At 45.9% G+C, this 23,223-nt stretch overlaps 1 protein-coding gene across 1 annotated transcript in view; it reads left to right on the forward strand.

Moving 5' to 3' along the window:
• The window catches only part of ptgfrnb (prostaglandin F2 receptor inhibitor b), a 38,053-nt gene that overhangs the window by 3,807 nt on the left and 11,023 nt on the right, over positions 1-23,223 (forward strand). Inside the window, exons 2-11 of the mRNA XM_079236745.1 lie at positions 232-344; positions 999-1,257; positions 5,040-5,447; positions 7,379-7,798; positions 15,666-15,812; positions 15,895-16,055; positions 16,145-16,265; positions 16,864-17,083; positions 17,170-17,357; positions 20,980-21,099. Coding sequence (XP_079092871.1) covers positions 232-344; positions 999-1,257; positions 5,040-5,447; positions 7,379-7,798; positions 15,666-15,812; positions 15,895-16,055; positions 16,145-16,265; positions 16,864-17,083; positions 17,170-17,357; positions 20,980-21,099 — 2,157 coding nt within the window. The remainder of the gene's footprint in view (positions 1-231; positions 345-998; positions 1,258-5,039; positions 5,448-7,378; positions 7,799-15,665; positions 15,813-15,894; positions 16,056-16,144; positions 16,266-16,863; positions 17,084-17,169; positions 17,358-20,979; positions 21,100-23,223) is intronic.

Here is a 23,223-nt window from a genome sequence, read left to right on the forward strand (position 1 = left end):
TACGGATTGTCCTTTTTAGTCTGTTATTCGTCATCAGGGTTGCTTCTAATAGAGCATACATATAATACTTTCCTTAACAGAGCTGAATCTTTTTATTGTATCAATTATATTTCTATCAGACTGGTGTGTCCTACTCTACTCCATGTGTTTGTTTCTATTTAGTGACATGAATTACTCAAAGACGCTTATTTTCACGTGTTTCTAATAAAAGTATTCTCTCCGTCCTTGAAGGTGGGTGCTTGGCTCGAGTGGTGAAGGTGTCCCCTGGTCCGTTAGTCCGGGTGGAGGGCCAGCCGGTCTCCATCCGATGTGACGTCACTCAGTACAGCGGCCCTCGTGAGCAGGTGAGTCGCTTATCAAACCCCACCTGCAGGCGCTTGAGAGCTCTCAGAGCGGCGGGTCACAGGTGTGAAGGTCCGGGCTCGTGGTTGTACAGTATCTTTGCTCCACTGTTGCATAAAACATGTGGTTCAAAATAGTCTTTCCCTGAAACAACTGTGTACTTTAGCTTTGAGCAAACGTTACTTTGCCGTATGTCCGTTTGCACGTAGAGAACAAAAGTATGGAAAGCACCACTCGAGGTTCTCAACCTGCTCTGCCACTTTTAGATCCCAGAATCCCTTGCAATTAGAGAGCAGTTTAATTGTCCCGTGACTACGGCATGCTTTAATATTCTGTTTTAAAGAACGCGGCGGGAGCTCCAAGTGGATCATGAAATAGTTATGCTATACTGGAACCTGTTGTATTAAACATGCATCACAAGGATTGGGATGTTGGCGAGTCGTGGAAATCGGACCACTTGCTTCTGATTTATTCTCTTCGAAGTTTAAACACACACACAAAAGGTTGGCGCCTGATGAAAGCGTGTAACGTTAGCAGTGTTCACCCTCTGGAGAGCGTGAATGTCATAATGATCTGATATTTGTTGAGTATAAATGGGGCTTTTGACCAGACGAGATCCCCCAAATAAACGACCGTTACCCCACTCTGTCTGGCAGGATTTCGAGTGGATGATGTCCAGGGAGGCGACCGGTGGGCGGATCAAGATAATCTCCACCTTCGACGCCGGCTACTCCCACTCGTCGCTCAGCAAGCGAGTGGCGTCCGGCGACATCGATGTGGCGCGAATCCAGGACAACGAGGTGGAGCTGAAGATCGCCGAGGTGAAGGCGCTGGACGCCGGTTTCTACTGGTGCCAAACGCCGAGCACCGACTCCATCATCAGTGGCAACTACGAGGCCCGGGTCCAACTCACTGGTATGGGAGAGCTGTGTGTGATGGTTAATGTAACAGCTATCCCCCGTGTCTTACTAATGCTCTACTGGCCATGTATGTGTCCTCCCTCCCTCGCTCGCTCCCACTGGTTTAAGACAATTACTGGCTCATGCTTTTGGCTTTCACACAGACGCACCTCAACTCTCGTTGGGGAGCAGATGTCAGGTGGGAGAACTTGGCTTGTGTCAACCGAGGGCCAGGGAGAAACACAAAGGCTGGGAGAAGAATATAAATACCATGAAAGCTGTTAACATTCCACGCTGTTAAACTGTCTATAATGAGTGGAAACGTTAGTTACACTTGTAAGAAGTATCTATCAACCAAACGCGTCCATTAAATCACCTCTGAAACTATAACAATAATAAGATATTCTGCTCACTGTCTGCTTTAAGAACGTCCTCACCTGAGTAGAAAACTGATATTATATTCAGCACCGCGGTGGGAGCAGCTGCTGAAGACCAGCACAGCAGGGAGCAAATAGAACAAAGTCATCTGCATACAAAACGTGAAAAGATAATAAGATTACACCCCAAATACAACCTTCTGTACAAGGATGTAGCTAACAGGACAAGGCATCCATTTAACAGCCAAACGCGTAGCAGAACTCCGACTGATGTGAGGAAAATCGGATCCAGCGCTGTCTCATCAGATATAATGTATTGGTGTAAACATGCGTGAGGAAAAGTCCTCATCTAACCGGATGAACCCAATACAACAGAAATATGATGGTTCAACTTCCCAATTTGCAAATGGACCCATTCGTGGACATTAGGTTACTTAAAATAACGTGTTGGCGTGTGAAAAACAGAAGATTGAGGTATTTCTATTCAGATCACATGTATTAACAATAAACTAAAGGGTCAGTGGGACATAATTTGTGCCACTCGGTGGCAGTCTGACCAGAAACAATGCTCTAGCTGCATTAAACTCGTTTTCAGACCATTTTTAAATTTTTAATTTGGACTATTTTCTGACACAGAAACGGAGAGAAAGAGGAAAAACTCGTATTCAGCATTATCCTTTGAATTTAATTGAGTTTATTTTTTTCTCTCGCAGCTATCCAGTCAGTAATTACACACACATTTTGGCGACTCTGTTGATTCGAATCCACTGTTAAACCAAGCCCAAACACACAGCGCGCTTAAAAATGAAAATCCATAAAACACAAGAAGGGTTTCAGGAGCATTTTACCCTGTGGAACCCCCAAGTTTGAGAGATGAAGTTCCTAAGAGGGATCGTCTGACGGCAGCAGGTTAGTTAGCTCCATAATGCACCATCATGTTCAGCTGCTTCCCAGCACGGCTCCCCAGACACCTTGTTAAATTTAGACCTGAATTAACTAGGCAGCCCTGTTTATGTGCGACAGGAGACGGCGCGTCGCGCATATGTAAAGCGTATGATTAGCGAGTAGTTTGTTTTGTGGTGTATGAAAAGTGTGTGTGAGTGTGAGAGATGACGAGTCAGATTTGTTGCTGCAAGGTCTTCTTTCACCAGACACACACACACACACACACACACACACACACACACACACTGCCCCACTGAGGCGGTTTGGTTATGTAAGAAACAAGTGGAGAACAGGTCGCTGAGGGTTTGAAAACTCCTCTCAGGCTAATTTTAATTGATGGAGCAAAACGCAGATTATTCGCACTGCCTTCGTTATCTGCCATAGACGCTCGCATCACTGCAGCACAGCGGCGCCCTGTACTCTGCACGTCCACTACAAGTGTTAGTGGTGTCCACGCAGTCCCCTTGTGGCCTCACTTCACGGCTTTAGCGCTGGAGGAAGATGATGTCCACTGTTATTTATCCCGTTTCATCATCCATCCAAATGTATTCTGCCGTAGAAACCGGCTCCTCCTCTTTTGGACGGACAAATGTCTCAAAATCAACATGTTAATCATTTATTCATGAGCAAATGGAATCTTCTTCAATATCCATTATTGTGCATATTTAAAGGTTTTATTTACCATCCATTTTTTTCCTGAATGCTGGAGATGCCGTCCCTCCCACCGGACGTGAATATGGCATGAATGTAATTCCCACAATGCACCGCTTCGCACTCCTCATTCTCAGCCATCTGCCGCTTCTTGGATTCGTTTGTAACACGACTAGAATTAGCGTTCCACAATAATTATTCACCATTTATGTGAAGTCCGTTGGGATGCAACTTCATGCTGGGAGGAGACTAGAGCCATGCTTACTATACAATGTCAATTTTTGTGCTTTATAAGTCGATTCATCATTAAATATCAAGCCTGAAGTCGGTTCATATGTGGGCAAACCTCCCTCAGTCATAATTTGCCTTTTTTTTTTTGATGGCATTTTGTGTTTTTGGGATGCAAAAGATCAAAACAAGTCGTGTGATGTTAAAACAGAGCCTGCAATTGTGTCACCCAGCCTCCACTCAGTTTTATGATTAACCCCCCGTGGCTGCACTGCAGCCCTGCCATCCATCAAAGCATCTAATGCACATTCCTCCTCCGTTTGTAAGCAAAGTCTCGCTCCCCCACCGGATATCCAGCAGTGACGAGTTCCCCAATTCTTTTAATTTGCCCTCACGGCGGTGACTCATCAGCCTTCTCGACGCTTCGTAACAAGGAAAGAAACAAAGCGGGGGGGAAGATCTGCTCTGTTAAGACCTGCTCCGGCTCTGGAATGCGACTCTTTCCTCATTGCCAGAACAAAACACGAGTGAAAGCGTTTACCGTGTTGCCTGAGCGGGCAAGTCCTTCACCTTTCTGAACACTCCTCTGGGTGTGTTCACGTTGACAGCCTTACCAGGAGCTGTTTGCTCACTTAGCTCTGCTTCAGACACTGACCTTCTCACCAGTTCACCCTGATCATGCTTGTATTGTATTTAAAGTAAGAGTGAATCATCATTATTTATGATTCTGTCACTCCCCTAATAAATACCTACATTTTAATAGTCTCATTCAACTCTCTTTTTAAGCGATTTAATGTTTTACACACATGCACTTCCATGCTAGCATGCCTGTTGTTAATCAGAGGTACCTCTCAGGCTCATTTCCTGAGTTTTCCTCCGCTCTACCTCAAGCTGCCGGGGGATTAAAGAAGGCAGAAAGGCAGTGCTTACCTTGATTATGCTGCCATAGTCATTGCTTTTGTTTCCTGCTGGTTTTCGCCCCTAAAAAAAATAAGCTTTTTTTTTTTTTTTATAAATACTGGAAATTGGTTTAAACAGATTATTGCAGTAAACAAGATCTTCTTGCACTCAGCTCAGAATATGCCTCCAGTAATAGACGATGAAGAAAAATGGGGAGAAAATGCAAATACGCTGCTGATTATCCACCAAGCTATGTACAAGTAACACCAAAGAAGACTAAAAAAGAAATGAGTGAGCACCAAAAAACCCAACATAAACACCCATTTTTAATGAGCAAGAGGTTTGATGTACACTAAACTCCAAAAGGCTTGAGCAAAAGTAGATTGAGCCAACATGTAACCTCAGTTAAGATCAAACTAACCTGCGCTAAACGGCTTTCACTTTCTGCAGAAGCTTCCTAGCAAAAGCCATCAAAGGTTTTTCTGTGACGCAGCTGCAGGAATACAGAATATAGCAAAGGAAGCTGGTGTAGAACATTTAAGACATGACACACGCATATATATATATATATATATATATATATATATATATATATATATCTATATCTATATCTCAGAGCTTGCAGTTTCTTGCCTGTGACATTATTTGTGTCAGTCCTGTATTCCTAAAATGTTTGTTTTGCTTCTTTCCCCGTCAGTCATCCCCAACACCCTGAGGGTCTCCCCGTTGACCCCGCCCTCAGTGGTCCCGGAAGGAAGTGACCTCACGCTCTCCTGCAACGTCACCCGGGAGCTCACCCACCCCACCTACCTGTCCGTCACCTGGTCGGTGAAGAGGGGCGCCACGTCGGAGGACATTTTGATATTTGGCCCGCAGGGAGACGTGGTCACGGGGGCGAAGTACGCCCGGCGCTACGCCGACGGAGGCATCCGATTGGTTCCCGGGAGGAACGGACAGTTTGAGTTGGTGATTTCCAAAGTGACGACCTCCGATGAAGGGATTTATGAATGCAACGGGACTGAGTGGACGCACGAGAACGGGGGGAAATGGATCAAGATCGTGGCGAGCTCAAGAGAGATGGGAACGGTTGCAGTGACTCCCACAGGTAAAGAGAGAGAAACACGTCACTGCAAATGAATCATGACTTTTATGACTTTATTGAATGCAGGTTTAACACTTTGAATGCCTGATTCCCCCTCGTCTTGATACTCCATTGTAAAGGGTCTTCTAATACTCCCCCTCATTAGTTTACACCACCCATCCACCCTCAATAGAGCTGGACAATTGCTCCCAGCTGCATGTATCCCATGCACACCTGTACAACCTCTCCTTGGCATCCTTAAACAGCCATTGTCGTTGCAGCTAACTCTCTGTATGTCAGAAGCATGTCGGTGGTTTATAGACTACAGCAGGGTGGGTAAACTGGTTTGATGCTGTGACTTGCAGCTCCGTCACTTTCGTGATCAGAAAATCATCTTTGGAATAGAGGCTGCATTTGCTGCATTAGCATCTCTTTGAGGTATTTTAGCTTTAGCTCCGTTCAATGTGCATACTTGCCAACATTGAGACCCTCAAAAGTAGCGGCAGGGTCTGGAGGTCCTCCCCCAGAAGCACTTGAGTCTCAAGGACTTTGTTTGCTGTGTTCTGGTGACGCGGAGCAAGCAGCTCTCTTCTCTACGTGGGAGAATTACAGAAGAATTGTGATGGGTTGAAATCAGGAGAGGGCAAGTGTTAAATGCGTCGTTAACGGTGACAAAATGTAAATTTACTCGCTGAAAAACACGTAAACAAGTAAATCCAGGCTGCAAAAGCTGCCTGAAAACTACTGGGTTTTCTACATGAGAGGTTTTCAAATGGAAAGAGAGACCTGAGGCTTTTTTGGTGTCAAGATTCGTACTTACTTCTTTGAGTCATAACTCAGATGTGAGCGAACAGACGTGAGCTAATTCTGCACACAGTCTTCAGACCCTACGGGTCACATATGCTAAGTACAAGTGATCCTGAGCAACATCAACTTGGCATTAAAAGGTTCCCTGCACATCCTTAACAGTAATTGTGCCTGTGGTAGGAATATGTTGTAGATAGTTGCTCTAAAGGGAGCAATAGATAATCCTCAAATCTCAGTCTCGGCTCTTGATCACTGTTTCCTGTGTTGGATGTGGAAAGATACTGGAGGGAAATGAAGGGTGAGGAGAGAGTGGGGAACGTGGGAGAGTTCCCTCTCTTGTGTGGCTGTCTTTCATTTTAATGGCATCCTCTCCTCTGTGAGACTTTTCCTCTCGCTGGCTCGCTCTGTCCCAGGAGGCTTGTGACCCTCACTGTCTGTCTGTCTCTGTCCTCAGAGAGGCCCCCTACCCTCACCCTCACTCTCTCATCCTCTCATTCATTCATTGTGGTTGCTGTGGTCACCGTATCTTACATCTTTCTGGGCCACCGTATCCTCTTTAAGTGCTGGAGAAACACCCAGTGGTTTGTAATGAAACCAGAGATGAGCGACACACACACGGGTCTCGGGTCCATTGTGTGCCAGTCACTTCATATTGACTTACCGACGGGAGTAAAGAGGATGAGAAAAGGCAAACAGAGTTGGCTTTGTGTCTTTTGTCCTTTCCCAGACACCATACAGAGACTCTTCCCCACATACTGCTGCCTACGTTGTTACTGGAGACCGCGTCCAGAAGTGTTGAGGATGCACTTTGCTCTTTAATAGAAAGTCCTTCTTCAGCATCGCAGCTGAGAGGATCCTTGGGAAAACAAACTGTGCTTTCGTCTATCTCTCTGACATTTATATATTGGGTTTACTTTGTCTTTTAAGATCCCATCGTCCCTTTGCGTCTGATGGACAGGTTGACCTTTATCTTCAACTGCAAACAGGGCGGCAGTTTGGGATTATCTTCGTACATTATCACCTTGAAAATGTTGTCCCAAAGTCCAGTATCGTTGCAGAATATTGTGTTTATATGAAGATTATTTATCACTAATTTTTTAAAGCAAAGCACTATTTGTTTTGACTGATTCTGTCTCTGTCCTCTCAAGGTCAGTCCCTCAGCGTGAAGGCTTCATCCTCCTCCTCCTCGCCGCCGCTCCTCTCCCCGGGCGAGACGCTGACCCTCCTCTGCTCCGTCGCGGCCGACAACCTGCCCGCCCTCGCCCTGGAGGTGGCCTGGCTGGCCGGCGGCCGCGACGTCGTCACCATGGAGCGCAGCGGCGTGGTGATCTCCAACACGTCCTCCGGCGGGGCGCAGGGCAAGAGGGCCGAGGCGAGCCTGGAGCGGACGGGGGCCGGAGAATACCGGCTGGCGGTGAGGGGCGTGAGCGGCGAGGACGCCGGGGCGTACGCCTGCCGCGTCCGAGCCTTCATCGAGAAAGGAGGAAGGAGCTCGGGAGGAGGAGGACGGTGGCACATGGCGGCTGAGAAAACATCCGGCGCTGTGACGGTGAAGGTGGCGCAGACCAGTGAGTGCTTCTTCCCCTTGAGGCGGTTTGCTACAGTAGAAGCTGTAATTCTGACCTTCAACATTTGGGTGAAATTGCAGTGACAAAGTAGATGTAGAGGGCCGTGTGCGTGTTGCGTCCGTGTGGTTTCATGACATGTGAGTCTGGAGTCCGGAGGGGAAACGCTGTAATCCTCCAGTCCGCTGTCGACGCCTGCTGCGAGGACGATTGATTAGTCATGCCTGTCCTGCACTCTGCTACCTCTGGGTATGCTGTTTGTGTGCGTGTGTGTGTGTGCGTGTGTGTGTGTGTGATGCTCTGATCCTGCCTCTAAAGAGAAGTGGTGTCAAACACAGTCGACACAGCAATCAATTACTGGCATGGTGGGTGGTTTCTGTGTCTGTCTGGCTCTTCTCCTTCCTCTTTCACTGCCTTGTTTGATTTTACATCATATAGTTGGCTGCCAAGGTGAAGCGTAAGATATGGAATTAGTTTCTGTTCTTTCCCTCCATTGAATGTCCAATTAGGATGCTCATTCACACCTTTTTGTTCTTCGTATTCTCTTTGATTTTTTGTTTTAAAGGAAGACATGCCAACCAGCCCCGTAGAAGCAAAGCTCGTAACTGATTTGTCAAGTCCAAGAAGAACCAAAACTTCTGTCCTGAAAAGGTTTCACAGGAAGCTAATGAGATTTAACGTGTAGAAGTGGTTCAGTAAGTTATTTGGCCGGACAGTGGAGACGGCCTCACCTGTGCATCCAGACAATAGAGCCAGCTGCCAGCTGCCTGTGGGACCTGATTAATAAGAAAGATTCACCTCAACGTGAGAAGCTGACTCAAACTTACTCTTAAAGATGCAATTAGACCCAAATCCAGGTTCTATTTTCTTGAATAAATTACTTTCTTTCGTTTGCTGTGACGCTAAAACCCTAAAGACGTCACAGCAGATGGATTTCTGACAAACTCCCAATGAAATGGACTGAAATGAATAAATAAACCTGTGTGACATAATTTCTCTCGGTTCAGCTAGAGTGCTAAATTGAATGCTTTTGGGAATTCCCAGCAAGTGTTTTGGCAGATTGACTCGCTAGAAGTTTAATGTGAGCTCAAGTATCATTCTATTTCAAGGAAGTGGAAATTTCTTTAATTTTTATTTTACAAACTGGACTTCCACTACATACATGCATAAATAACATATACATATCTGCACAAAAGCCTTTTTTTGTGGGAGCTGTGTTGGTTTTGAGAACAAAAGACTTCTAATAATGTTCCAGTTTGCTTTGGAGCCTCTTGGCATTAACAGTGGGAGTTCAGTTAAAAAGCGCCTCACTGTTTGGTTCCCTCTGAAGAGTTTGTGGTGGATGGCTGCCACACGATGCTGACGTCAAACTAAAAATGACAAATTTATATATTTATTGGACTTTTTAAGTATCGTGTCATTTATCAGTCAAAACCTGCATCTTTTCTCCTATTTTGTTCAGTAGTTTTGTGCATTAATCATTCAGGAAATCAGATATGAAGCCAATTAGGAAATACTTTGAGAGGTTTTTTTTAGATTGTTTTGTCAGGATTTAAATTTCTAAATAAAACTGAGTGTCACGTGACTTGCAGACTGCTATCGCATGCATACGTCTCCGTACTGCGTTTACGTGGCTCTGCTCTCACTTCCTCTCTCGAGCGTCTCCTCTGTTGTTCGTGACCTGGCTGCTCGGTGCTTCCTCTCATTCAGTGTTTGTAAAAGATCTTAAACTCAGAAATAGCATTCAAGGTTAACTATAATTGTTGTTTTACATCAAAGGGGTTGCAGCTTCACGCACAGAACATACATGTTTTCATGCATATCCATAAGTGTTCTCACACAGGCATTCTCCTTTGTTGTACCTTTTGAACCTGCGTTCACTTTTATTTGACTAATCTAGTCAAACTAAACTGAGTGTATGTCAGTGTAACATGATATGCCATTTTATTGCAAAGCTTTTATTTGCCTAAATTGAACGGTGAAGATGTACATTTGCTTTGCCACAGGAAGGAAATGGATTTGTGTTCAACTAGCTTTCATTTTGCATATTGCAATACAGGGAGGCGTAGTTCTCGGGTTTCACACCCGCAGTAAAGATGTTGTGCAGACATGAGCCCAGTTGTTTTTATTAATTTGATAGCAGGGTAGTTTCAGAAATTACACACAATCAGAAACACGAGACCGGTTTATGGATAAATTACTGTAAAAGTCATGTACATTGGTTAAAAAAATAACCAAATGTATTCCTCAGAGGACGGTGTTTTCATCCTGTACTTTATGTCAAAAGGAGCCTTTAGTTAAAATAACAACCATCTCTTGTAGATGCACAGAAGATTCCTGACGCCTTGAGGATCTGTGTTACATTTAGAAATATCACCCGGCCTTTATAGACGTGCACGCCGTTCCTTCATTTGTGTGTGTGTGTGTGTGTGTGTGTGTGTGTGTGTGTGTGTGTGTGTGTGTGTGTGTGTGTGTGTGTGTGTGTGTGTGTGTGTGTGTGTGTGTGTGTGTGTGTGTGTGTGTGTGTCTGTGTCTGTCGGGCATGAGTGAAACTAGGTTTGTTGAAGGTTTTTTCCAGAGTGTAAATACTGCACACGCATATGCTTCAAACACTGTGTGTGTCCCACATACTGAGGGTATGAGGCTGTTCTCGCTAGTGGAACTCCTACATTTTGGCCTGGGGGGTATACATTCCTCCTTACTGTCGTCACACACACACACACACACACACTATTAGAGCAACGTTTCTAATTGACTACAACTCATACATTTCATCGTCTAGAGTATGTGTTTAAACTTTGCGTGTGTGTGTTGTCAACCAGTCAGTTCCTATCCTGTTGATGTGTGGCCTTGAGGTTGCCCGCTCTTCCCACGATGCTTTGCTGCAAGCACAGCCAACCAGGAAGCACAACAAGAGTACGAGAACTTGTTTAGGAGTTCCCCACGGCAGGAACACACACACACACACACACACACACACACACACACACACACACACACACACACACACACACATACACACACACACACACAGTTAAGTAGTGTAATTCCTCTCACCCTTGGCGACACTTCCCCTGTGTGCATGTTGTTGTCAGCTGAGCCACAAAAAAAAGAAGCATTGCTCATATTTCATATTTTTCACATATGAGACTGTATATTTATAGATATGGCTTATTGCTCATATTTACCAAATATCAATGTCATATTTCTACAGTTGGAGCAACTACTAACAACACTGCTGCCACGAATCTTCATAGTTTGGTTTCTCAAATAACGGCAGTCATGAGCTGGTATATTGTTTTTTACAAAGGTCGGATTAGGGAGCTGAGCCGCTTGGAGCTTCTGCTCCGGGCTGCTGAAGGTCAGCTGCTTCTCGCAGAGACCGAGACGGCTACCGTCTACGGAGTCCGGTTCAAGGGGCATCCGGCGCGGATAGCGGACTCCCAGTCAGCCAGAACCGAGGCTCCTATTGGCTCCGGGGTCGGATCAGGAAGGAGGGTGGGACAGTTGGGAGAAACAACATGTAATCCCATGGTTTTTGTCCACCAAGTTCCCTTCGACCTTTCAGAAAAGGTGAGCTGTGCCGCTTTCATCCCAGTTTCTTTGGAGGCTGAGCTCCTGTCACACTTGCAGCCAAAGCCTGCACACTGTAATCATGATGATGAAGTTGCAATAATTTAGCAGCGAGGCTTACTGCTCATTTGTCATTCAACCGGATGTTGGGATTCATAAATGTTTTAGAGATTTCCGTTTCCGTGCACCGCAAACATGCCGTCTTTTGGTACCGTTGATTTAACAAAGTGACGGATAACACGTGTTGACTCGAGTACATGTGTTGGAAAGCAGATCACAAAAGAGAAAGGCGGCTGCCTCTTTGGAGTCTAGTCTTGCTTTTAATTAGAGACGACGTATATGAGGTAAAGGCGACTGATCTCAGGCCCAACTTACGGGCAACATCTCCGTCTCTGTGACCGTGGTCAAGTGAGAGACTTCAAACCGGGTCGATCTGTTTTGAAGGAATTCGGCTGTGTGAGTGTCTCTCTGTCTCAGCTGCTCCCCCACACCGAGTGAGGTCACGCCCTCTGTCGCTCTCCAGCGTGACTGATCGGAGACCTTAAAACCTCGGCGCAGACACACAGCGGAGGGATTGTGTCCGCTGGGTGGGTCCGGTCACAACAACTCTGCATTTAAGATGTTTGCAACATCTCAAAGCTTTTGCCTTCTACAGTCAGTTATTTCCTTCATTCTGCAGTGTGTGTGTGTGTGTGTGTGTGCAGGGATTACAGTAAGTGTATGGAGGCTGGGAGCCTTCCCAGATGTGTCCCTTCAGGTACAAAGACGATGAATTACAAAGTAGATCCATGACTTTACAGCTGTCGAACGCCATCAGTCGCGGTGGCAGCAATTATATCATTTTTACCCGATAATTACAAGATAAACAGTAGAATTGCACCCTTCGGGGAATTTGCGCGTGCACATATTTTGATTGACATTGAAGTGAATGAGATGTGTTTAGGGGGAAATAACTAAGCTGTTTTTCGGCATAAACGTAGTCGACTGTAATGCAACGATCTCCAGTCATGCTAACTTTAATTCATACAGGGTTGACTGATGGAAACCACTTTCTTCCCTCGGGACACAGTTTAAGACGCTTTCCTGCAGCTCCCCAGCAGTTCCTTAAACTCTAAAAAAATATATAAAGCGGCTAATTTAAGGAGGCTGTGCGTCGCCACAGGCTGTGGAGCTCCAGTCTGCTTTTATGATGCTTAGCATAAATAATGATGGAGAGCTTCCATCTTCATTCACCAGAGCAGTTTTGTGTGTGGAGCAAATGATGCCTCTATTTTCACACTTCATCTATAATTTGAGAAGTATTTATTATTTAGCCTTTATCTATATACATACATGTGTATGTATATTGCATGCAGTAAGGCTTGCAATCTGCATTAACCGTGCCTGTAAAACGATTGTGATTTCATTTTTATTTATTATTGGGAAGCCGAGTGTAGTAACTCTCAGTAATCTGACTACACGTTGTTCTGCCATGTGCAACGTACAGCTGTTCAGCGTGTTCTTCCCCTCCGTCCTGGGAGACGCACCGAGTGTTGACAGAAAGAGGGGATGGCTCGAGTGGCTTATTCATATCTGGTTTTCCTATCTCTCACACACACACACACACACACACACACACACACACACACACGCCTGCACACTCCAGTACACTCCAGTGAAACTGGAGTCTCTCATGCCTCTGGTTACTTGGCAGAATGCAGCGTTTCTTCTGTTCCTGGAAACGGCCAAACTCTGCCACGGTCGGGGACTCGGCTCATCGGGCGTCGGCGCTGCCAAGGTTAGCGGTTCACGCTCGGTCTCCTCTGCTTGTTAGCAAACACGTTGTGGCGCGCGGCCCACCTGTAAATGAGCCGGAGCAGAAAACACACCGGCCAAACCGGCTCCAGGGCCCATGTGCTATGTGGCCCCTTCACGACCCCCATTGACCCCCATTTTTATGATAATAAACAGAATATGTTTGGGAGTATTTGGTTCAACAAACCAATGCGCTTAAAGCAGCACAATGGGCTCTGGGAACTTCTGCTCGCTGACAATTTAATCGTTTATTAATTGAGAACAAAAATAATTGGTAGATGAAAATCGCGACTGGAAATAAAACCGTAGAAGAGCTTTTTCTCTCTCCGAACTGAGCAGTCAGCGTGTTCTGCTAACGGTTCAGCAGCAGAAACGTAATGAATGAGATATCGCAGCGTTCGGATGCAGTCGGAGGCAAAATGAATGTCGCCGTTGCGTTCCCTGCTAACTAACCGAGAGCCTCCAGCTTCTTGAAATGAACACGGTGCGTGAAGATGAAAGCGGTTTGTTGTGTTATTGACATTGACCTATTTTCCCCACTCTGCCTCCCCGAGCCTCACACTAATGGAGCCTTTTCTTCTTTTACACAACTTCTGCTCTGCTAAACCCTACAGAGAACAGAGCGGCCAGAAGAGTCCGACTCGGTTGAGAGGACATGACACGAGGTCGACGGCATCACTGACTTTTTAACTTGGCTTTTTTTTTTTTTTCTACGATGAGATTTATTCAGCAACAGTTTGGTGTTCCTTATTCCTACTGGATGTGTCACTTAAACCGTGCTTTAACGATTCCTTTTGTTTCAAATAACCAAACAAACTGCCGACCTTCACCCAAACTTAGCGCCCTCTTCCTCTGCTCTCCATGTACAGCCTTCTGCATGTAAACAAACACCAGCTGCCGGCAGCGATGGCGGATTAACCTTCTCAAACAACCCTGGAATCAGTGGGACGTGTTGTTGATTTTTGAAGGCATAAATAGGAACATACTGTCTGTAAATGATTTTTAAAAAGAGACAAAAACTCTCAGTAAATAGTCTCAAATATTAGGTTTTAAACTAACTTGATTACAGCAAAATTCATTGATGTGAAAAGTCTCTTATGTCCTGATGTTTTCTTGTTGTGGTTGAAGTTTTTGAAAAAGGCTTAAAGTCCAATTTAATGAAACTTGCGGGCTGCTTTTTAGTTTTTTATCTTTGGGAAAGTATTTTTTTAATGGAATTTTGCCACAAAATAGAAGTGTCAATATACAAGTGTCATTATTAGCTTTGATAAAATACATACATGTGTAAGGTCTGTCAGACCCAGTAGACTGGACCTTACTGGTGCTGCAGAGACCCAGTAGACTGGACCTTACTGGTGCTGCAGAGATCCACAGCTCCTGAACTGGTGACGAGTTGCTTCACTAAATAAGGCAACATTTCAGAGAGAGCGGCGCGTGGCTTGTTGGCAGAAAAACTTCACACATGCACTTCGATCTAAGTGTGTGTGTGTGTGTGTGTGTGTGTCACAGCAGATGGTGACAGTGCATGAGTTGGTGTGTGTATGACGTCCAAATGACATCACACAAACCCCCCTCCTTTGCCAAACACACACACTCGGAAACACTCTTTAGTTTATGCGTCTATTTATAGCGTTTCTGCCGTGTGTGTGTTTGTGTCAGTGACTACTTGGATATACATTTACTGTGTGTGTGTGTGTGTGTGTGTGTGTGTGTGTGATATGGATATCTCACAGTCGGGCAGGTGGAAATCTGTGTGTGCTTCCTGCTCGTCGAGGCGTAAAGGTGCAATCTGGATGTCTGACTGAGAGGACCTGCCTCACACACACTCACTATTAACACTGCGATGCACAGTTCATCTCACACGGTAAACAGTGTTATTTCAGGTCTATTTCTGTGTCCCGGCTCCTTCACTCGGATCAGGACCAAACCACCAAAAGATCAGGATTCACTTTGCATCCGTCCGGAGATTCATGGCTGTTGTAAAATGACAAAGCCCCGCTGACGACTGATGAGAGAAACGCCCCGCTGGGACGGGAATCATTTCTCCAGAGGCGGCGCGGCGCTGTAACTCGATATATTATTAGGTTTGAGTTGTTGTTCAATCATCAGGGTGCCTGGGACTCGTATTAATTTCAGCCCCCGTGATACCGACGACAGGGATAATTAAAAATGTACTATGTGCATACTCTTAGTCTGACAGGGGCGAACCAATTCCAGAAAGCTGAGCCCTGCAGCGATTTCCATTTGACGGCACAATACCCTGTTTCTCAGCAGCAGTTGTTTGGTCTCTCAAAGGGTTTGGGTTGGGCTTTTGTGACATTCTTTAGGCCTTGTGTTTAGTTTTAGGTGTGTTTGCTGGTAGTGACAAGCAGCCTGATTGTGTTGCTCTAATATCGTAAAAGTATCAGGCTCCAAAACGCGGCCGTCCTCATCCTGTAGCTTATAATGGCTCGAAAGTCAGTGAACGCTTCTAAATGTTGAATTTGATTCTGTTTTTCCCCAGAACCGAGCTTCGCCGTGACCCTGGAAGCCGTCCTCGACCCCCAGGTGACGGCTGAACCCACAGAGCTGGCGTGTCACGTGACCAACATTACCCATCTACCCCCGGGAGGCCGACTGGGCGTCACCTGGGAGCACACCACACTTCCTGGTACTTGTAGTCTCTGAATAAAATCTCCCAACGGGCCGTTCAAAGACTGGAAACTCAATGTCTCCCGTCCAATCCCCTGCAGGTGTCGGGAACGATCCTCAGGCCTCGCATCCCGTCGGCTCCCTGGACGGCCATGGCAACCTGTTGCCGGGAGCGATGTATTCTGACCGGCTGAAGAGCGGCGTGATGACGCTGACCAGAGTCCAGCCGCACACGTTCAAACTCCGGTTCCTCCGCACTCAGGTAACACAAAGTGGCCGTTTGATCCAGCATATATTTCCGTCAGTGTAAAACGGTGACTAAGACATTCTGACGCTGATCGCCGCCTGCAGGAGATCGACATGGGCCAGTATGTGTGCAGCGTGTCGTCTTGGAGCGTTAGCGGCCAGGGGGACCTGGTGAACACCGCCGTGCACCAGAGCTCGCAGCTGGCTGTGCGATGGGACACCAAACGTGAGGAGACGTCACCTATCTGTTGTGTTTGGTGGATTATTTCGTGCTTCAAAGGATTTAAATTTCCTGAACACATTACCCGTAAAGGTTACTCCAGATTAAACCGGTGGATTCATTACGTGCAGATGAAAACAGTGGGCGCAGACAATTAATTAATTATTGTTCTTCTGTGGGGAAATCAACACTTACTAAGCAACTCGTGTTCTGAGATTTAATGAGCTACTTTTGGGAGAAATTCAGAACCATCAACTCGCATGCATGACTAAGAAAACTGTAACACTGGGCCCAGCCGGTCACAGTGACCCCGCTGTTGAGTTTCATGAATACGCTCGAATGTCACATCTCATTTCCAGACTTCATAGTAAAAATCCTCCAACATAACAACAGACCTCTTGTCTCGCTCACACACACTTCCTCTCTTTCTCAGCTTGGTGCCCTCAATTTAGCTAATTGAGCCATGATGTCACTGCATTGCTGTGTGTGCATGTGCCTGCTTTAAATCAGAAGTTCATGGTGTAATCGCTTAGCACTTCCTGTTGGGGATTATCCCCCTTGAATGATGCCCCTCCTAGAGTTGATTGATCGGTGTCACTTTCAGGTCCCACTCTGAACGTCGTGGCCAAACGCGTCCGTGAAGCCTCAGTGGGCGGGGCTACCTTTGAGATGAGCTGCACCGTGGCCACCGGGAACCTCGGGGAGGCGGGCTACTCTGTGCTCATCCAATCACAGGACAGCCTGGAGGGCACCGTGAGAACCATCATGACCCTCAGCCCCGACAACGTCCTGCAGCACGGAGGAGCCACCGACCCCAACAGGAGGTATACATTTAGACGTATACTTCAACACACGTGCACCGTCCAGTGGAGTTTTATTTTGAAATGCGTTTCTCTCTCTGTCCGCTCAGAGACAGTCTGGTTCTGACGAAGTCCGGCCCGGCAGAGTTTCGGTTTCGCCTGGCCGGCGTCCAGCTGTCCGACAGAGGTTTCTACTGGTGTGACATCACCGCGTGGACCAAACAGCAGGCGGGACAAGCGTGGACCAGAGCCACCAGCGCAGAGTCGAACAAAGTCAAGGTCGACTTTCAGGAAAACGGTGGGTCGAATGGGGGTGTTGTGTCCATTTAAACACTTCGCCAAATCTGATACCTCCTTTGTGCTTTCATGGTCCTACTCCTTCCTCACCCTGTACGGTTCTTTTCTTCTAAAGACGTTTTGCTCATTTAGTAAAATATCCTATAACCAGGCCGGGAACAGTGAGCACAGAGCTGTGTTTGGGAAATACTTTCTAACACTCATAAGATTCATCAATAATGTCTCTTTCATAACGATCTGAAAAAATCCTGTAGTAACTGTCTAAAGATAGAAATATGTAAGCTGTTCTGTACAGTTCTAGAAGTTATACACACATCCTGCACCCACACAGTGTGAATGATAACCAACATACAGTATCTAATAATGTAAAAAAATAAAGACACACACACCTTAAGCCCTTTGACGCCCACCACAGCCACTGGCCTACTTAAGTTTCTTTGATCTGACTGGGAAGTGGAGACGGGAGGAGGAATAGGAGCGTCAGAAAGGGAAGAAGGAAGAAGAGGGAGGCGACTAGGAGGCAGATAAAGTAAAGGAGGTGGTGAAGTGGGCTGAGGAGGAAATGAAAAGGTGACGAGAAATAGCAAAGGAGGAAGTGAGGGAAGAAAGAGGGAGTAAACACAAAAGAGGGGTAAGAGCAGAGAGGGGTAGGTGAGGAAGAGGAGAAGGGACGATTTGAAGGAAGAGCAGGAATGCAGGGAACTTACCTTTCAAAACAAAAGTTAGACTGCTTCACAATAAAAGTCTCAAAAGCAGAAAATAACGACACAAATTCAAATGTTTTTAATCTCAAATATTTCGGCTTCAAAAGTCCAGTATATGTCGAGCTGTACTGGGAGTAGTTACTGGTTCCTCCCTTCTCACCACTTTGTTCTGCACGCTTGATAGAAGAGCTGCAGTGTTTTCCACCATCTGAATGAGGTTTGTAGGAGGAAAAAAAACTGCAGAAGCGAAGAGAGAAAGAAAGATGGACTATCTTCTATCCTTCTCTGGGGAGGGCAGCAGCCCTTGAGCATTACTTCCTATCTCTCTCTCTCTCTTTCTCTCTCTTTCTCTCTCTCTCTCGCTATCACTTGCTGTTTTTTCCTCCCCCGGTCTCTCCGCCATCCTTTCACTCTCTCACCCCCACTGTCTCCCTCTGCCTCTCTCGCCCCTCCCTCCCTCTCTCTCTGGGACATCTTCAAAGTGAAGCCCTTTGGCCAATCAGCCATCTGCAGAGAGCTGCACCGCTGCTTTCCTTTTCTTTCTTTCTGTCTGTGTGTGTGTGTGTGTGTGTGTGTGTGTGTGTGTGTGTGTGTGTGTGTGTGTGTAATCTTTCAATTGTTCAAGTGTGTGTATCCAAGTTGAACGTTTTCAGTTGATCCCACACAGGGCAACACACACACACACACACACACACACGCGCTGACGGCGTTCAAGCTTTAAGCTGAGACGTTTTCAAGAATCCCTTATACTTACCTCAGGGGGCGGAAGTTGTGTGTGAGGGGGGATGTGTGTGTGTGTGTGTGTGAGGGGGGTTGTGTGTGTGTGTGTGTGTGGGTGTGTGTGAGTCTAACGATCACACACACAGACTGTCGAGCCTCCCAAGGTTCCAGCTGTATCTTGAATGTTTCAGACGTGTTGTGGCGTTTCTGCCTGTGCAGAGATCTTTTCTACAACGGCGCATATGGAGATCCACAGACTCAGCAGCACGTTTACTGTTAAATAATTCAGGGTTTAGGTGGATGGATGGTGACATAAAAAAAAAAACATGTCATCTTTTTAACTAGAGTAAGTCCAGGATAAAGATTTACCAATATGCTTCTTCTGAAATTGGACTTCATGGATTTTAAATCTGATGATTCCTATAATTCCACATTTTTAAGGGAAATTCTGTATTTTTACAAGCTGAATCTGATATTTATAGTTCATTCTTTATGCTTTAATCTCCAACTTTACCGCTGAGATCTGGAGACTACAGAAATCCCATAACCTGAGGCGCTTTACTGTAATTGTTTGGGGCGGGTTCTCCTTTTTGTTTTTGCTTCCATACAGGTGGTTTACACAATCCGGTTAAACTTGTTTAAAACAGTCTGACGGGGTGTCGGTAAATATTTTAGCCATTGACCAAACATGAAACCCACGTAAGCATATTCCTTATTTATGGTTAGAGCGGCCTCTGAAATCGCCTTTCGATGCGTCAACATTGAGGGCGTTGTTTTGTCGTGAAGAAGTGTAGAAAAAACAAATATTGTTGCAGGTTTACACGATCCTCTCCGGGCAAGAAGAGCTCAGAAAACTCTTTTCGTCATAGAAAGTTAGACACAAATCGAGACATAAATGAGCTGCTAAATATGCTTCTGATAAAGAAGGAATAATATATATAATATATCATTGCCATATGCTTATGTCGATCATTTTGATGCGCCTCCTGTTGGATTCAAGACGGCTCACCAGTGCCAAGACTCAGGGAATGCGTTTCATATCCCTCCACATGGCATTTGTGCATGTATTATGTATTATACAGTAGATTGTTTACACATGACAGCGGAGTAATGCGGCGCTCTCGGGGAAAACTGTCAGATTAATCTTGAATGTAATCGTAGATGACTTGAAAGTGTCCACAGACTAAAAAACCACAACACGACTGTGGCGTTCACACTTTAAACGTGAATGCATTTGTACAGTTTTACAGGCCGTTAAGCATGAAGCCGGCAGTTATGACCAAATAACCAGAGAACGCTCGTGTCTGTGCAAGAACAGCACTGTAACGCCTCACTGACTTTATGTTTTTAGTAACACCTTTTCACACTATAATAATCCAACATATCTGCTGTGAAAGAGTCCGGCGTCGACTTTACGCGGTAAATGAGTCATAAACTAAGAGGCTATATTTCTGCTGTATGTCATCCATTACTGACCTTTAGCCAGGTTTCTCTCCTCTCTGTGATTGAGTATCCACTTAACATGCAAAGATATTCAAGGATTATTTATTGTTATTATGCAACACGGGGATGCACCGAGCAGCATGTAAACAGAGGTGGAAACGTAGCTAAGTGAGAGGACGACTACTACAGCCGGTAGTTCTTCCTCATCCAAATGTGTCACATGACTCCACTGGACCCAGGAAGTAGGACCGATTTGGAAGCTGCAAACTCTGCTTTCTCTGTCATCATAGCATGTTCTGAGGAATTCTCAGCTCAATTGACTACATTTGCCATCCACACTGACTGGACATCTGTTTGAAAGGTGCAGAACTTTCCCTTTTAATGTTTTCCCCCGTTGACAGTAAGCAAAACGGAACCAGATGCCAGCTAGCGATGCGAGCTAGCGACTCCAGCTAGCGACTCCAGCTAGCGAAGGGTCAAACTCGCCTTCAATCAGTTCGGGTCTAAAGAGTTTTCTAAATATAATCTTTAAGTGTGTTTAAAGCTCAAATTCTTCAATCTATTTTTATCAATCTCTCTTCATCTTCTGTTTACCATCTGGGCACCATCCCCCTCAGGTCCCCCCAGGGACCTGAATGCAGAGCTCCAGTATGTGTAGGTTTAAAAGCAGTCGGTGTGTAAATGAGTCCTTTTGATCGGCGTTGAGCTCCTCTGATGTCGGCCATCTTATTTGAGCTGATGCGTTTGGTGTTGCAGGCCCGTCCTTCTCCGTCGACCTCCTATCAGACACCTCCATCGTGTATCCGTGGGAGACGGCCAAGATGGAGTGTTCGCTCCGCGTCTCTGGATCCTCCCCGAAGACTGGCGCTCACGCAGGTAGACCACACACACACACACACACACACACGCTTGTTTTCTCTCATCCACCCAATGAATCACTATCAGCTACTGTTTCTGTTTAGTTATTTTTTTCTCTCTCCTGAGTATTTTAAGAAACAGGCACTCGTACACACTCTTTGTGTGCGTTCTTCACCTGCCAACCTGTCAACAGCGCCGCTAATGGGAATGATGGCTCCTGCATTTCAATTGGTTGTAAAGATGAAATGGACTCACCGACTCTCGCTCTTATTAACACACACACGCATACATGCACAAACACAGCCCTATAAATTCTTTCACTCTCTTTTGCAGGTGTGTGTCTGGTTACTTCTTGTGCTGCAGATTGTCACAACATTCTGTCTTATGAGAGAAACACAACACAATGGTGTTGTATCATTTCGGACAGAGCTCCTCTCTAGAAATTGGATGCACAGGTGCGCTTCGTTTTTTAGGAGCGCCTGCACATATTTTAGGTTCCTCTTGCCGGTGCAATAAAACTATTGTCAGCTCCTATACACATATATCATAACGTTATATAAATTATTGTGAACAGGAATGAAGGTGCAGATTAATGTTGTTTCTGCCTTCAGAAACCATCTGCAGGGCAACCCACACCTATTTCTTCTTCTGTTCTACCCCCTCCTTTCCTTTCCTCCCTCACCCAACATCCATCCATCGTCTGTCCTCCCTCCTCTTCGTCACTCCATACTTCTTTAACTTATCACATGACGTCATGCGTTGCTCGCCGCCTCCCTCGGCCCATCTGTCACCATCTCTCCCGCGCCTCCTCCTCCTCTCTGTGCATCTTTCTTTACCCCAACATGTGTTTCCTATATTGCATCCTCACCGTGAGCTGATAAAACACATCACAGACCTCTCGCGTGTGTTTGATAGTTTCAAATTATTTTACAAACACAAACTGAGCTCAATACATCTTCCTCTGGTGCTTGAACATATGTCTTCACAGGAATGTATGTATGTAGAGTATGCATTTAATGTATGCTCATACATTAACACAAATGTGTATTCGCAGCATGGGTTGGTGGGTTGGTGGTGACGGAGCGGCTGTCAGACAGCTGCTCCACGGGAAGAAATCCCCCCTCAGCATCACAGCTGATGGAGAAGATACGCATGGACGTGTTCGCTATGGGCAGGAGGGAGGGAGGAGAGGACGGGTGTAGGGCGCATACAAGTTCTGTATTTTCTGTACAAAAGTGTCCTGGTTGCTCTGCATAGATCTCACAGGTGTCACTGGGACTACGTTTGAAGAAAGTCTCTTTAACGTGTCCCTGAGGTCTGTGCTTTAAAACGGGCACACTGTGTTCGCAAAGGCGTCTTCCTGTTGAATCTTTCAAACTGTTTTTCTAAAATGTTTTGGAGACGGACGTATTGACACTAAATGAAAGGATAGAGACTAACGGGGGTATTTTGTGTGTGTGTGTGTGTGACCCTTTTTAAAAACACGCAGTTCCATTATTTCAGCCTCTTTGTGAGTTTCCTCTGCACATGTTTTGTGTGTGTGTGTGACCCGTGTTATCAGGTTTCAAGGTAAACCACATCCAACTGACGTGCTGCTCAGGAACGAGCACCGACAGCAGATGTGCATTTGTCTGAGACTATTTTCGGCTTGTGGGTTAACGCACATTTTAGTGCTCTAGCGAGTATTTCCAGCAGCAGGCTGGTGAGCGTGGGATCAAAATGAACAGCGTCCACGTTCATGGTAATGAAGGAGCATTGATGTGTTTTTAATAGATTTTGGACTCTAATGGAGCTCTATGGCACAGAGGAATGGGACATTAACCCCCAAAATAAAAGGTAGAATATCACCAGGCTGATCCTGAATATGCTGCTTTCACATACGAGGACTAATACGCAACAACATAATTGTGTCTCGGCCGGGTAACTGCCGGTGTCACGAGTGTGAGCGACTCTCACGCACAGCGATACGTGATGGGACCAATCAGCCGCCGGGTATCGAGCGACGTTCGTCCACAAAGGCGCGGCGCTTTCGTTTGGCTCAGTTTGGACATCGGCCAATTTTCCGCTTCCTCGGGTGTTCTGACTCACATGCACGCACATTAAAACGGTATTTCTGCAGGGCGTGGCGGCGTACTGGTGTTT

The sequence above is a fragment of the Taurulus bubalis genome (assembly GCF_910589615.1).
Source record: "Taurulus bubalis genome assembly, chromosome: 21".
Taxonomy (NCBI): domain Eukaryota; kingdom Metazoa; phylum Chordata; class Actinopteri; order Perciformes; family Cottidae; genus Taurulus; species Taurulus bubalis.